Source organism: Prionailurus bengalensis, chromosome F2, assembly GCF_016509475.1.
Source record: "Prionailurus bengalensis isolate Pbe53 chromosome F2, Fcat_Pben_1.1_paternal_pri, whole genome shotgun sequence".
NCBI classification, from domain to species: domain Eukaryota; kingdom Metazoa; phylum Chordata; class Mammalia; order Carnivora; family Felidae; genus Prionailurus; species Prionailurus bengalensis.
This window is the reverse complement of record NC_057353.1, coordinates 83,139,610-83,151,140: the sequence shown is the minus strand read 5'-3', so window position 1 is coordinate 83,151,140 and position 11,531 is coordinate 83,139,610. Positions and strand designations below refer to the sequence as shown.

General features: G+C 63.9%; 1 protein-coding gene across 5 annotated transcripts; it reads left to right on the top strand.

Moving 5' to 3' along the window:
* Nucleotides 1–204: 204 nt before the first annotated feature.
* DGAT1 (diacylglycerol O-acyltransferase 1) lies at nucleotides 205–11,424 on the top strand. 5 transcript variants are annotated; one of them, XM_043602086.1, is made up of 17 exons: nucleotides 219–642; nucleotides 5,099–5,186; nucleotides 7,240–7,280; nucleotides 7,375–7,460; nucleotides 7,544–7,596; nucleotides 7,775–7,880; nucleotides 8,027–8,140; nucleotides 8,270–8,344; nucleotides 8,432–8,535; nucleotides 8,633–8,671; nucleotides 8,751–8,792; nucleotides 8,885–8,929; nucleotides 9,019–9,131; nucleotides 9,209–9,274; nucleotides 9,359–9,446; nucleotides 9,535–9,597; nucleotides 9,694–11,424. In XM_043602086.1, the coding sequence occupies exons 1-17, from the start codon at nucleotides 440–442 to the stop codon at nucleotides 9,847–9,849; spliced, it is 1,482 nt and encodes a 493-aa protein (XP_043458021.1). In that variant the 5' UTR covers nucleotides 219–439; the 3' UTR covers nucleotides 9,850–11,424. The 5 variants fall into 5 exon arrangements, with proteins under 5 accessions (XP_043458017.1, XP_043458018.1, XP_043458019.1 ...); XM_043602083.1 differs by having other exon boundaries at nucleotides 211–642; nucleotides 8,027–8,344; XM_043602084.1 differs by having other exon boundaries at nucleotides 215–642; nucleotides 9,209–9,446.
* The last annotated feature ends 107 nt before the right edge of the window (nucleotides 11,425–11,531 follow it).

Here is an 11,531-nt window from a genome sequence, read left to right as displayed (position 1 = left end):
TTCCGCAGAGACGCTGAGGCCCGCGGGGCAGTGGCCCCGTCGCGGGCCGTCCGCCAGCAGACACGCTCCCGCCTGAGCCCCGCTACCGTGACTCCCAGCGTGCGCCGCGCTGGGCGGCCCCGGCTCCCAGGGTGCCGCGCGCGCGGGGGGGGGGGGGGGAGACCACGACTCCCAGAATACCCCTCGCGCCCGCGGACTACAAACGGGCGCGCGCCGCCGCGGCTGGCCAGTTAGAGGCTCCCGGAGAGCCCAGTCCGTGGTCCTCGGGCTGCCCGGAGGGCGCGCGCTGATTGGCGGCCCGGGCCTGCGCGCGGGCTACGGCGGCCGGCAGGGGGCGGTGGCGGCCGTTGGCCGAGAGTCCGGAGGCGGGGCCGCGGGCCTTGGGCGCTGCGAGCCCGGCGGGCCACGACTCGGCCGGGACGGGGTGCGGGCTGAGGCAATGGGCGACCGCGGCGGCGCGGGCGGCTCCCGGCGCCGGAGGACGGGTTCACGGCCTTCGAGCCAGGGCGGCGGTGGGCCCACGGTGGCGGAAGAGGAGGTGCGGGACGTGGGCGCCGGGGGAGACGCGCCGGCGCCGACTCCGGCCCCGGACAAGGGCGAGGACGGAGACTCCGACGTGGGCAGCGGCCACTGGGATCTGAGGTAGCGAGGCGTCTCACCCCTAACCCCTGCCCGAGACCCTCCCCACATCCCCGGGCGTGACCGCAGCAGCGCGGGCTCCGAGTCGGAGAGCCTGGCTCCCGGACTTTGGCGTGGACAGGTGTGCCCCCCCTTGGGCCCCTGCGGGGGCACTGAGGCATAGGAGTGGAGAGTCACTTGCCAAGGTCACCCACGTGGGGGCCAGAGGGGAGCCGGCGGCAGTCCGGCTTTCAGACCCCCGCCCCTCTCTCTACACATCCTCATGTGGGTCCTTAGGCTCTTCCTCAGGGTAACTCGGGACGCGGACCCCCAGGCCGGCTGGCTTCTGCTACGCACAAGTTTTCTGTGTCTGGAAGAAGGAGGGATCAGGTCGTTTGTAATTGAGGGGGTCTCTCCTGGGGGTTGTGAGGGGTGCCTTGGTGGTAGGAGGTCTCCCATAGGAGGGTGGACCTGCTGGGGAGGCAGCCGGCAGGAGCCTGGGACTGCCTGAGGGTCGGCACAGGGCAGCGTGAGAGTCTTTCTCTCCCTGCAGACCCTCCCAAGAGTCGTCTTCGCGGCGGTCCCTTCCTCCCTTCCTGACACACTCGTCCCTCCGTCACCCAGTGCCTGGCTGGGCTGGGGCCCTGCTTACCTTGTCAGAACAAGTTGGGTCCTATATTGGGACTCTCAACCCCTGGTTGGGGTACAGGAGAGGGGTTCGAAGTGCCCACAGGTGGGCACCCTGTTTATCTGAAGGTCTGGCGGGAAGGGGTTGGGGGAGGAAACCTGACTGACTGGGAGGACTTGGAAGGACAGGGTGTCGGCTGCCTCCAACCTCCTTCTCCCACTTCTGGCCTTCAGTGTGGCCCGGGTGTCCTCGGGGGCTCTGGCTTTGGGGGCGCCTTTGGGGCTAGAGGTTATCAAGGAGGAAGTGGGCAACCAGGCAGCCTGTTGGCAAGGATTTGCTCTCTCAGTACCCAAGAACGGAGGCTTTCTTCACTGTGCTGAGAGGGTGGGTGAGGTGGCCAGGGGCCTTGCCCTTGTGGTGCTCCCAGTCCACCTGAGAGATAAGATGATGTCAGCACTGAGCAGTGTGAGCAAAGGTCAGGCCCGGAGTCCCTGAAGGCGCTGTGGCGGAGGAGCAGAAGCGAGGAGGAGGGTGCCTTTCCTGCAGGGGTGGGGTTGGGGGGGGGCGGGGAAAGGGGCTTGTTTCCTGCGGGCCTGGGAAGGTGCTGAAGGAGGCTGCAAAGGACCGAGGGTCCTGGAGTCCCCTCTGCTAAGTGCCCGTCAGGAGGCAGGGGCGTGGCTAGCATGCTCTCCTCCAGGGGTGGCAGGAGTTGGTGTCCTTTTGTGTAAGATGGGGAGTGCTGACTTTGGGCCAAGTTGCCCCTCTGGGATGGGCAGTCACTTCCCTGCTCTGCCAGGGCCAGCTGTCCAGAAGCCTCTCCCATGTCCCTGGGAGCTGGGCTGAGCAAGTGGCAGCCCCGTCTGCCAGGCCTGGAAGTCTGGGCCCCCTGGGAAGAGGAGCAGTAGACGGCAGGGGTGGGCCTGCCCAGGGCTGGGGAGGGAGCTGGCAAGGACGGTCCTCTCCCGGTCTCCAGGTCGTGCAGGCTGTGTGTGCTTGTTTCTCAAAGGCCGGTGACCCAGGGCCCAGAGGGCCGCCAGGGTCAGAGCTGGCTCTGGCTGCCCTCCTGGGATTTGGCTCCTACTCATCTCCTTGCCAGCCTCCTCTCAATTGTCTCCCCTCCCTTCTGCTTATTGCCTTTCCCTCCCTATTCCTCCTTGCTCCCTGGGCTCTAGGCCTCCTCCCCTCCCTGCACTTCCTGCTCGCCTTGGCCTGGGCAGGTGGGTCAGGCTCTGGGTGTGAACTCATTTCTTCCGGGCCATGGCCAGGTGTGGCTCTGGGGCAGGAAGGAGAGGGCACCCCACACACTGCCCGTGGCATCTGGCTGTCTGTTCATGGACACTCCCGGCAGGGCCTTCTAGTCTCAGGGCTCTCCCAGGGTGTTTGTTCCTGGGTTGCCCTCTGTTTCTTCCTTTCCACTGGGGTCTTCCCAGATGCAGAGCCTGCCTCCTTACCTTGTACCCCAGGGCTCAGCCCCGAGGCCCGGTGAAGGAAGTGCTGAGGAAGTGGCAGCTGGGAGGAGAGCTGGCAGCCTGCCCCCTCCTGGCTCCCCTTGGCCCTGGAATTGGACCACGTGGTCCCCAGTTGTGATCCACACTTGAGGGCTGTGCCCCTGGGGAAGCTTTGAACTTTGGCCAGGCTTAGTTTTCCTTTGCACCTACCTCCCAAAGTTGATGGGAGAGTTGAGTGAGATGATACACGCGATGAGTTACAGTGGCCCTGGGGAGCAGGTGTGGGACCGCTGGAAGGCACAGAGGTGTGGGTGGCCCTGGTAGTAGGGGAGAGGGTGACAAAGGTAGCTCTGGAGACTGTGGCCATATCCTGCCTGCCTGCCCTCTGGCCCACTGCTGCTGAGCGCACCGGCAAGGCTGGGCCTTATGGGTTTTGGTGGGTGGTGGGCTTCCTTCCCTGGGTCTCTGATGTGCGTGGAAATGGGGTTGCCTGGGGCAGGGGGATGGTCGGGAGCCCTGTGGGGGGACCTAGGGAGTGGGTGTGGGCAGGTTGGGAAGGCCTTGAGAGCCTGACACAGGAATCTGAAAAAGCTTTTATAGTATCATTTGGTGTCAGATTTGGAAAACAATACCCGTTTCCACCCCTGTTTTCATCTTAGAGATTGCTGAAAATAAAGCCGGCATGGTCTCCTTGGTGGCCCGAAGCGGGCAAGGGGTCACACTGTTGTGAAACGTTGTGCAGATGGGGGTGGCAGGTTGTGGCACCAGGGCCTCTGGGACACTTCCAGTGAAAGTGGACAGATTCAAACTTGGCGGAAGGGCTGGGGAGGCCCCTGTCTAGTGGACAGGCCCAGAGATTGTCCCCTCTGGGGAGTGAGGCCCTGGACCTGTGCTGGCCTCACAGGAAAGCAAGTGCAGAGACTCGGGGAGAAGAGGGCCCCTGGTGGCCTCACCGCCAGGCCCAGGACAGACTGGGAAGCTGGATGCAAGGAGGTCAGACGTGGGCCAGGCGCGGTACAGACCTTGCCACTGCCCTCGCTAAAGAGTGCTGAGTAGCATCTCAGCCTTTCCAGTCCCTCACTTCCTGTGTGGCGCTGTCTAGGTGTTGACCCCGACCAAAGGAAGGCTTGCCACTGAGGAGGGGTCAGCACTGAGAGGACATCTGTGCTGTCGTGATTCTGGTGTGTACACCTGAGCCCACTTTTCCTACCTGGGTGTCTCAAGAGGTGGAGATGTGTGTCCCTGGCCTCATGTCTTACAAAACCGGAGGCCTTGCTCAATGTTGTGTGGGGCTTCTTGGTGGCATGGCAGCTGGGGTGGGGTGGGGCCGCAAACTGAGAGAGCTGGGAGCTGGGTCTGGGCCTTGCCCCGGCCGTGCTGTGGCCCTTCCTCTACCTCTGTGTCACCCGGAGGATCAGGCAGGGATGTGAGAATCTGCTTATGTGTCCCCGACCTCAGCAGTAGGTGGGAACTCTCATGGGTGGGCACTGAAGTTGCCTTTTCCTGCTTCTGGGGGAGACCTCTCTGCCCTTAGGCATCTGGCACCTGGGTGGGCTCTTCTCGGCCCCCTCGCTCTGGGCAGGAACACAGCGCTCATCCTGTGGCCGAGCTGGGACAGGTTATGATTTTTGAGAAACAACCGGAGGCTACGTGAATGTATGAGGGTTGGGCCTCTGACCCCGGGAAGGTGCATGTACGTCCAGGTGCTCAGCTGGCCCTTGGCCTGGATCCCTGTGCACACTCAAAGCTGTGTAGGCCAAATGGAGGAGGAGGTTGTCTGAGGTCGGGTGGGGGGGGCCCTCAGGGTGCTGGGTGGTACGATAGGCTGACTCAGTGAGGCCCTCGCTTCTGCACAGCATTGCAGGTGGGCCTGTAGATCCTGGAATGGCCTCTTCCTGTGGGCCTATCACCACTCTGTAGCCAGCGTTCGTGGTGGCAGCCAGAGGCCTCTGGGGAGTGAGGCCAGGCTCTTGGCCTGGGGTGCTCCAGCTGCACGTAGCCCTGGGCTGGGCAGGGCCAGCTGTGCTGTTCTTGTTTGTGGCATGACCCTGCCCACTGCCTGGGAGGCCAGGCTTCTGGTGGCCCTGAGAGCTCGTCCCTGCCTGGCTCTCCTGTGATTGTAGATGGGGAGTAGGATGTGTGGGCAGAAGAGAGGGCTGGGTGGGGCCCGGACCACCCTGCCGGGCCAGGATGGGTGAGAGCCGCTCAGGGGAAGGGGCTGGGGTCTGCCCTGCCCTGGGCCCTGAGGTTGGCTCCTGAGGGGCTGAACTTGGCTGGGCTCTTGGGCCCTGACCTGCCCTTGGACTTGGAGGAGTGAGCCCGCTTTTGGTCCTGCCCAGGGTTCTCATGGCCCAGGGTGCTCTGCTGGTGCCTACTTATGAGGGTGTGCCTCCTGCCCTACCAGGTGCCACCGCCTGCAAGATTCTTTGTTCAGCTCTGACAGTGGCTTTAGCAACTATCGTGGGATCCTGAACTGGTGTGTGGTGATGCTGGTGAGTAGCATGGTATCGGAGTAGGTGGCCCTGTGGCCAGGGCTCCGTTCGGGGCTGACCTTTGCCTGGGTACCAGCTCTGCCCTCTGGGGGAAAGGGGCCAGCGCTTATGTGGCTGGGTTGCGTGGGGCACTGGGCTGGCGGGGGGAAAGTTATGGTGATGGTCCCTGCATCGGCCACACACGCAACTCTCGTCCCTGTTGAATCCCAGGAACAGCACATGTGAGTGGTCTTGGGGGTCCAAAAAAGAGTTTCTTCTGCTGTTCTGAATGGCCCTTGTGGGCGTGGGACCCCTGGCAGGCCTGGCCTGGCGGGGAGCAGGGTTTAGCGGATGGCTCTTGGGCTTAGTCTGGCAGCCCCAAGCCCCGACTCTGAGGGCACCTGGCCTCTCTCCCTCAGCCTTTGTCCTAGGTGCCCCCACGAAGGGATTAGACAGAGCTCTTGCCTCCACCTCACCGTGTGGCCTGGCTGTGGCCCCTGCCTCTGGGGCCCGGTTCCCGCTGGCACCTTGTGGGGGTGGGGCCAGCAGCCCTGGCCCAGAAACAGCTAGAGCCCAGGGCTCAAAGGGGCAAGCCCGCAGGGTGGGGCAGGGGGCAAGCTCCTGTCTGGGTCCAGCCCCCACCGCTCAGACTGATGTGGCCAGAGACCTTTGACCCTTGCCCCGACATGACGGCCTCGGGTACGGCTCCGGTGGTTACCCATGTGGAAGGGGCTCCAGGCACACCCACGCCCTCCCTGCCGGTGGCCCCAGGAGGCTCTCCAGGGAGCGGTGGGGGGCAACACAGTCTGGCGGGTGGGAAGCTGGCTAGGCAAGGGGATGGTGGGTCAAACGCCTGCCTGACGTCATCTCAGGAGGTGTTGTGTCCTTGGCCTCTGGAGGCCATGCTTGGGCTGGGTTTGTACTGGCAGCCTGAGCAGCAACCTGTGTTCCCTGCAGCCCTTGGGCCTGCCTGGCCCTTTGGCGCAGACCCAAAACCTTTCCCCTGCTTCCGGTGCCTGGCGCAGACCCAAAACCTTTCCCCTGCTTCTGGTGCCTCCACTGCCCCCTCGCTGAAGGAGATTGTGTCCCATGTTTAGGCTGCTTGCTGCGTCCCTCCGTGGCCTGGGCCTTGAGGTGAGCGCTGCCCGTTAGCAGCTCTGGCTCCTGCCTGCTGTGGGCTCTCAGGACAGGCCACTACCAGGTGTGACGGCAGCACATCTGTGCCTGGCAGGAGGTTGGCAGGTCAGGCGGGTGGCTTGGGAGGGCAGGACCCCCGTCCCTGTTTGTCATCTCTGTGCGAAGTCCTTACCTGGCAGTCAGGGGACCCATGAGTGTCCCCTTGCTGGCATCACTTTTCCACAGGACCTACCATGAGCCCTGGTCAGGGCCTGAGCTTGGGGCACTTGGCAGGGTGTGTGTGTTGTGGGTGGAGGAGGAGACCCAGGTGCCTGCAGAGGGAAGCCACTCCCCAGCCCCAGGCTGGAGCCAGGAGCCCAGCTTGAGGGGGTTTCTGCCCTTGGAAGCTGCTCTGGGGCCACGTGCCCAGGCTTGGATGCTACAGGGATAGCGGGAGAGGGGCAGGGGCCCAAGCACCAGGTGGCACTCCAGGCCTGGCTGCTGAGCCCCTTAGAACTCTGGTCCGCTGCTTCTCCCCACTCCCCAGGGTGTGGGCACCCCTGGTGTGGCACCTGCCGCTCACCCAGGCGCTGCAAGTTTTGGGTGAGGCACTGCAGGGACATTCTTGGGCAGGCTTGGGCCTTGGGGCCGTCACCAACTCAGTGGGACAGATGAGGGCTGCTAGGCGTCAGGTCATTTTGCAACACTGCAGACGCCAGTATCGTGTCTGGGGTGATGCGGGCAATGGCAATACTTGCTGTCCCTGCACCAGTGTGGGGTGAGGTGGGTGGTAAGTCTCAGCGTTGGCGTGGAGGTCAGACAGGGCTTGCGTCCTGGGTTTGCAGGTGCGGGTTGCCATCCGGACCCAGGGCTCCTGCCGCTATAGGTGCTGGGACGAGCTGGGGTGGGTGCCCTGTGGCCAAGGCTCATGGGGCTGTGCCCTTCCTCTCTCTTGCAGATCTTGAGCAATGCACGGTTATTTTTAGAAAACCTCATCAAGTGAGTGTCTTCCCCAGGGCCCCTACCCTGCCCCTGAGGCCTCTCCCCACCTGCTCAGGCCCTCATCCCCACCTCCCACCCCCCCCATCCCCAGGTATGGCATCTTGGTGGACCCCATCCAGGTGGTGTCTCTGTTCCTGAAGGACCCCTACAGCTGGCCTGCCCTGTGCCTAGTTATTGGTGAGCTGGGAGCCAGGGAGGGCTTCGGGTGGGGACAGGCCTTGACCTGGGCCTGAATCGCCCCATGGCACTTCCATCCTCAGTGGCCAATGTCTTTGCTGTGGCTGCATTCCAGGTGGAGAAGCGCCTGGCAGTGGTAAGCAGTGCCTTCGTGTCCCCTGCCCTGCCTAGAGGTCTGCTCTCCTCATTAGGCCTGTGTTTCAGGCTGTGTGTAGCTTCCCTGGGAGGGCCTGTGCCCCAGGCCTGGCAGCCCTTCCCCAGGGAGTGGGGGCTCTGGCTGAGCACGCTGCCCCCGCCCCCCCCCCCCCCCCCAGGGTGCCTTGACGGAACAGGCAGGGTTGCTGCTGCACGTGGTCAACCTGGCCACCATTCTCTGCTTCCCGGCTGCTGTGGCCTTGCTGCTTGAGTCCATCACTCCAGGTGTGCCCCTTCCCTCATCCCACCCGTTCCCACCTGTCTTGGGCCCGCAGGAGAGACCCAGGTCAACCACAGGGGCCGTGCCTGTGGCCGTGGCTCTCCCGCGGGTGGTGTGGGGGGGCTGTGGCCTGAGCCTGCCTCTCCCGCAGTGGGCTCCGTGCTGGCTCTGATGGTGTACACCATCCTCTTCCTCAAGCTCTTCTCCTACCGGGACGTCAACCTGTGGTGCCGAGAGCGAAAAGCTAAGGCCAAAGCCAAGTCTGGTGAGGGGCTGCCTGGGGCTGGGGCCTTGGAGCCTGTGCCACCTGCCATGGGGCCAGACCTGGGCAGCAGCGAGGCCTCACACGCCACCCCCCTACCCCCCCCACCCCCCCGCCCCAACTTGCTCGCAGCTTCTGCAGGTAAGAAGGCCAACGGGGGAGCGGCCCCGCGCACCGTGAGCTACCCAGACAACCTGACCTACCGTGGTGAGGACCGTTCCCGGGGTGTGGCTAGAGGGCAGCCAGGGAGGGATAGCATGGAGCAGGCCCCCTAGCCCCACCCTGCCATTCCAGATCTGTACTACTTCCTCTTTGCTCCTACTCTGTGCTACGAGCTCAACTTTCCCCGTTCTCCCCGCATCCGAAAGCGCTTCCTGCTGCGGCGGCTCCTTGAGATGGTGAGGATGGAGGCGGGGCGGTGGTGCCTCGAGGGGTTGGGGTTGGGGTCTGCTGGCTGCTGGGGGACTCAGCCTGCTGCTCTGCTTCTTCCCTCAGCTGTTCTTGACTCAGCTGCAGGTGGGGCTGATCCAGCAGGTATGCGGGGGCCGGCGGGGCCGGGCCGGAGCGGGAGCTCAGGGTAGCCAGGGGGCTGACGGTGTGCCCTCTTTTGCAGTGGATGGTCCCCACCATCCAGAACTCCATGAAGCCTTTCAAGGTGAGGGGTCAGGCTCTCCTGTGGTGGGGTGGGGGATGACGGGTGGGGGTGGGGCTGCGGCTCGGGGAGCCAGCTCAGCTCTGTCTCTGCAGGATATGGATTATTCACGCATCGTCGAGCGCCTGCTGAAGCTGGCGGTGAGCCACGGGGCTGGGTAGGGTGGGGCACGAGTGAGCCGGTGGGTGGGGTGTTCTGGAACCTGGCACCTGCCTCCCCCCAACCACAGGTCCCCAACCACCTCATCTGGCTCATCTTCTTCTACTGGTTCTTCCACTCCTGCATGAACGCCGTGGCTGAGCTCATGCAGTTTGGAGACCGGGAGTTCTACCGGGACTGGTGGTGGGTGGCCTTGGGCGTGGGGCTGGGGGCTGGGCTATGGTGCCAGCTGGTCACTCACTCCCGCTGTCTGTTCCTAGGAACTCTGAGTCCGTCACTTACTTCTGGCAGAACTGGAACATCCCTGTGCACAAGTGGTGCCTCAGGTGGGCACGGGCAGGAATGAGCCTGGTGGGTGTGCGGTTTCGTGTGGTCCCGGGCACCCATCCCACGGCCCCCTCCCTCCACAGGCACTTCTACAAGCCCATGCTTCGACGGGGCAGCAGCAAGTGGGTAGCCAGGATGGGGGTGTTCTTTGCCTCGGCCTTCTTCCATGAGGTCAGTGCTCTGCAGGCATCATGGCCTCACCTTAGGGGTGTGTGTGTGTGGCCCGAAGTGGCAGCTGACCCTTTCACTCCCCCTGCAGTACCTGGTGAGCATCCCCCTGCACATGTTCCGCCTCTGGGCCTTCACAGGCATGATGGCTCAGGTGAGCATTCCCTCTGCAGCCACCCTCTCCCGCTGCCCCGGGAGCCGCCAGCCCTGTGGTCACTATGGCCCACTGACCGTGGCCCCGTGTCCCCAGATACCCCTGGCATGGATAGTGAGCCGCTTCTTCCAGGGAAACTACGGCAACGCAGCTGTGTGGCTGACGCTCATCATTGGGCAGCCAGTGGCCGTGCTCATGTATGTCCACGACTACTACGTGCTCAACTACGAGGCCCCGGTGGTCGGGGCCTGAGCTGCTCCACAGCAGGTCCTCGCTGCCGACGGCCGGGGCCCATCACCCACCTGTGTGCTAGGGAGGGGGCTCGGCTGTCCACTGCCTCCTCCCAGCCACGCCCCCCTCCCCCGGAAGGCCTCTCTGCCCTCATGGGGCTCCTTCCTGCCCTGCTCAGGGATGGCAGACCAGGCACAGGCCAGCGCTGGTGGGAAGTGCCAGTGCCCCAGGAATCTGTGTGATCCTGCCCAGGGGTCTGAGGAACTCAATAAAGTACTGTCCAGAGTGGCTGCCCTCAACCTGCTGGGGTTGTGGGGTGCTAGTTGTGCTCTTGGGAGGGGGAGCTGGGTCCCACCGGCCTTACTGGTGCCTATGCCCGTGTCTCCTGGGGTGCTGTGTCCTGGAACACCACCGGGCAGGGCACCATGGTGATGTTGAGGCTGGGGATGGGGGCCAGGTATTGGTGGTCAGGCAGATTCCTCCTCCCGGCACACAGCTCATCACAGGTGGCAACTCCCATTTGCCTAACAAGGCTCAGCGGAGGTGACACTCCCTGACCTTGTCACTGCCCTTGTTAACCTTGTGTGCGAGTTTGTGGGGGGTGGTGGTTAGCTCAGAGCTCCGTGGTCCCTGTGATAGGGCCTCAGAAGAGGCTGACCAAGGACTTCCTGGCAGCGGACCTTGGCTCGGGGTCGTGGCTGGAGACTGGGGTGTGTAAGAGGGTCAAGAGTCGGGACCAACCAGGGGGCTGGCGGAGTTGCATGTCGAGTGCAGTTCTCAGACAAGGCCATGGAGCTCACAGAGGCTGAGTCAACGGACCCTTGGGGAGCTGCTGCTGCCCCTAGGGTGGCTACACGCTGGGGTGCTCACCGGGGACAGATGCAGAGCCTCGGGGACTCTTGCCTCTTGGAGGAGGCAGGTGGCCTGGCCCAAGCCTTGACCTGGGTCTCCCTCATGAGCACACGCATCCGTGGAGATGCTTCAACACCAGCTCTCTGCACCTCCTGGGTGCTGTTGGCCTGAGGCCTGCCCCTTCTCTGTACTGGAAACCCTAAGGCCCTGTTGGGTCAGATGTGCCCTGACTCACAGATGTGGCCTGATAAGACAGGGGTCTTCAGGAGGTGTCTGGGCGGCCGCCTCAAGACCTGTGCTGCCCCTGCCCCACCCAGCACCTGTTCAACTCCACATCCTCCTTCCCTTTGGCTATAGTGGAGTTGCCACGGTGGGGATGGGGGATGGGGAAGGCTCCCTTTGGGGGGGGGGGTTCCTTTTTGGATCCCAGGGTGGAGGCAGTGTCTCCCTGGCCCCTGCTGAGGACGGTGAGCAGGGAGTGAACTCCTGGGGGCACAGATCATCAGGCAGGCTGCTCTGGCCTGTCACCTCCCCACCCCTCGGCACCCAACCCTTCCCCCCCAAACCAGCCCAGTGCCTTGTGAATGCATGAAAAACGGAGTGCCTCTGCCGAGAAGATGTGCACAGCCTGCCTGTCTGTCCATGCCCCACCTGGTCCCATGTGGAGAGGCCTTGGGCAGGGCATTCCTGTGGGTCTGTCCCACCACCCCCTCCCTCATCCTTTAATAAAGAATTCTGAGCACACACGGGTCCTGTGGAGTCAGGCGCACACGGCTACGCCCTGGACATCTACCTTCTCTCCGAGGAGACCATCACGGCTCAGACTTCCAGCCCCCTTCTGAGAACCCCCG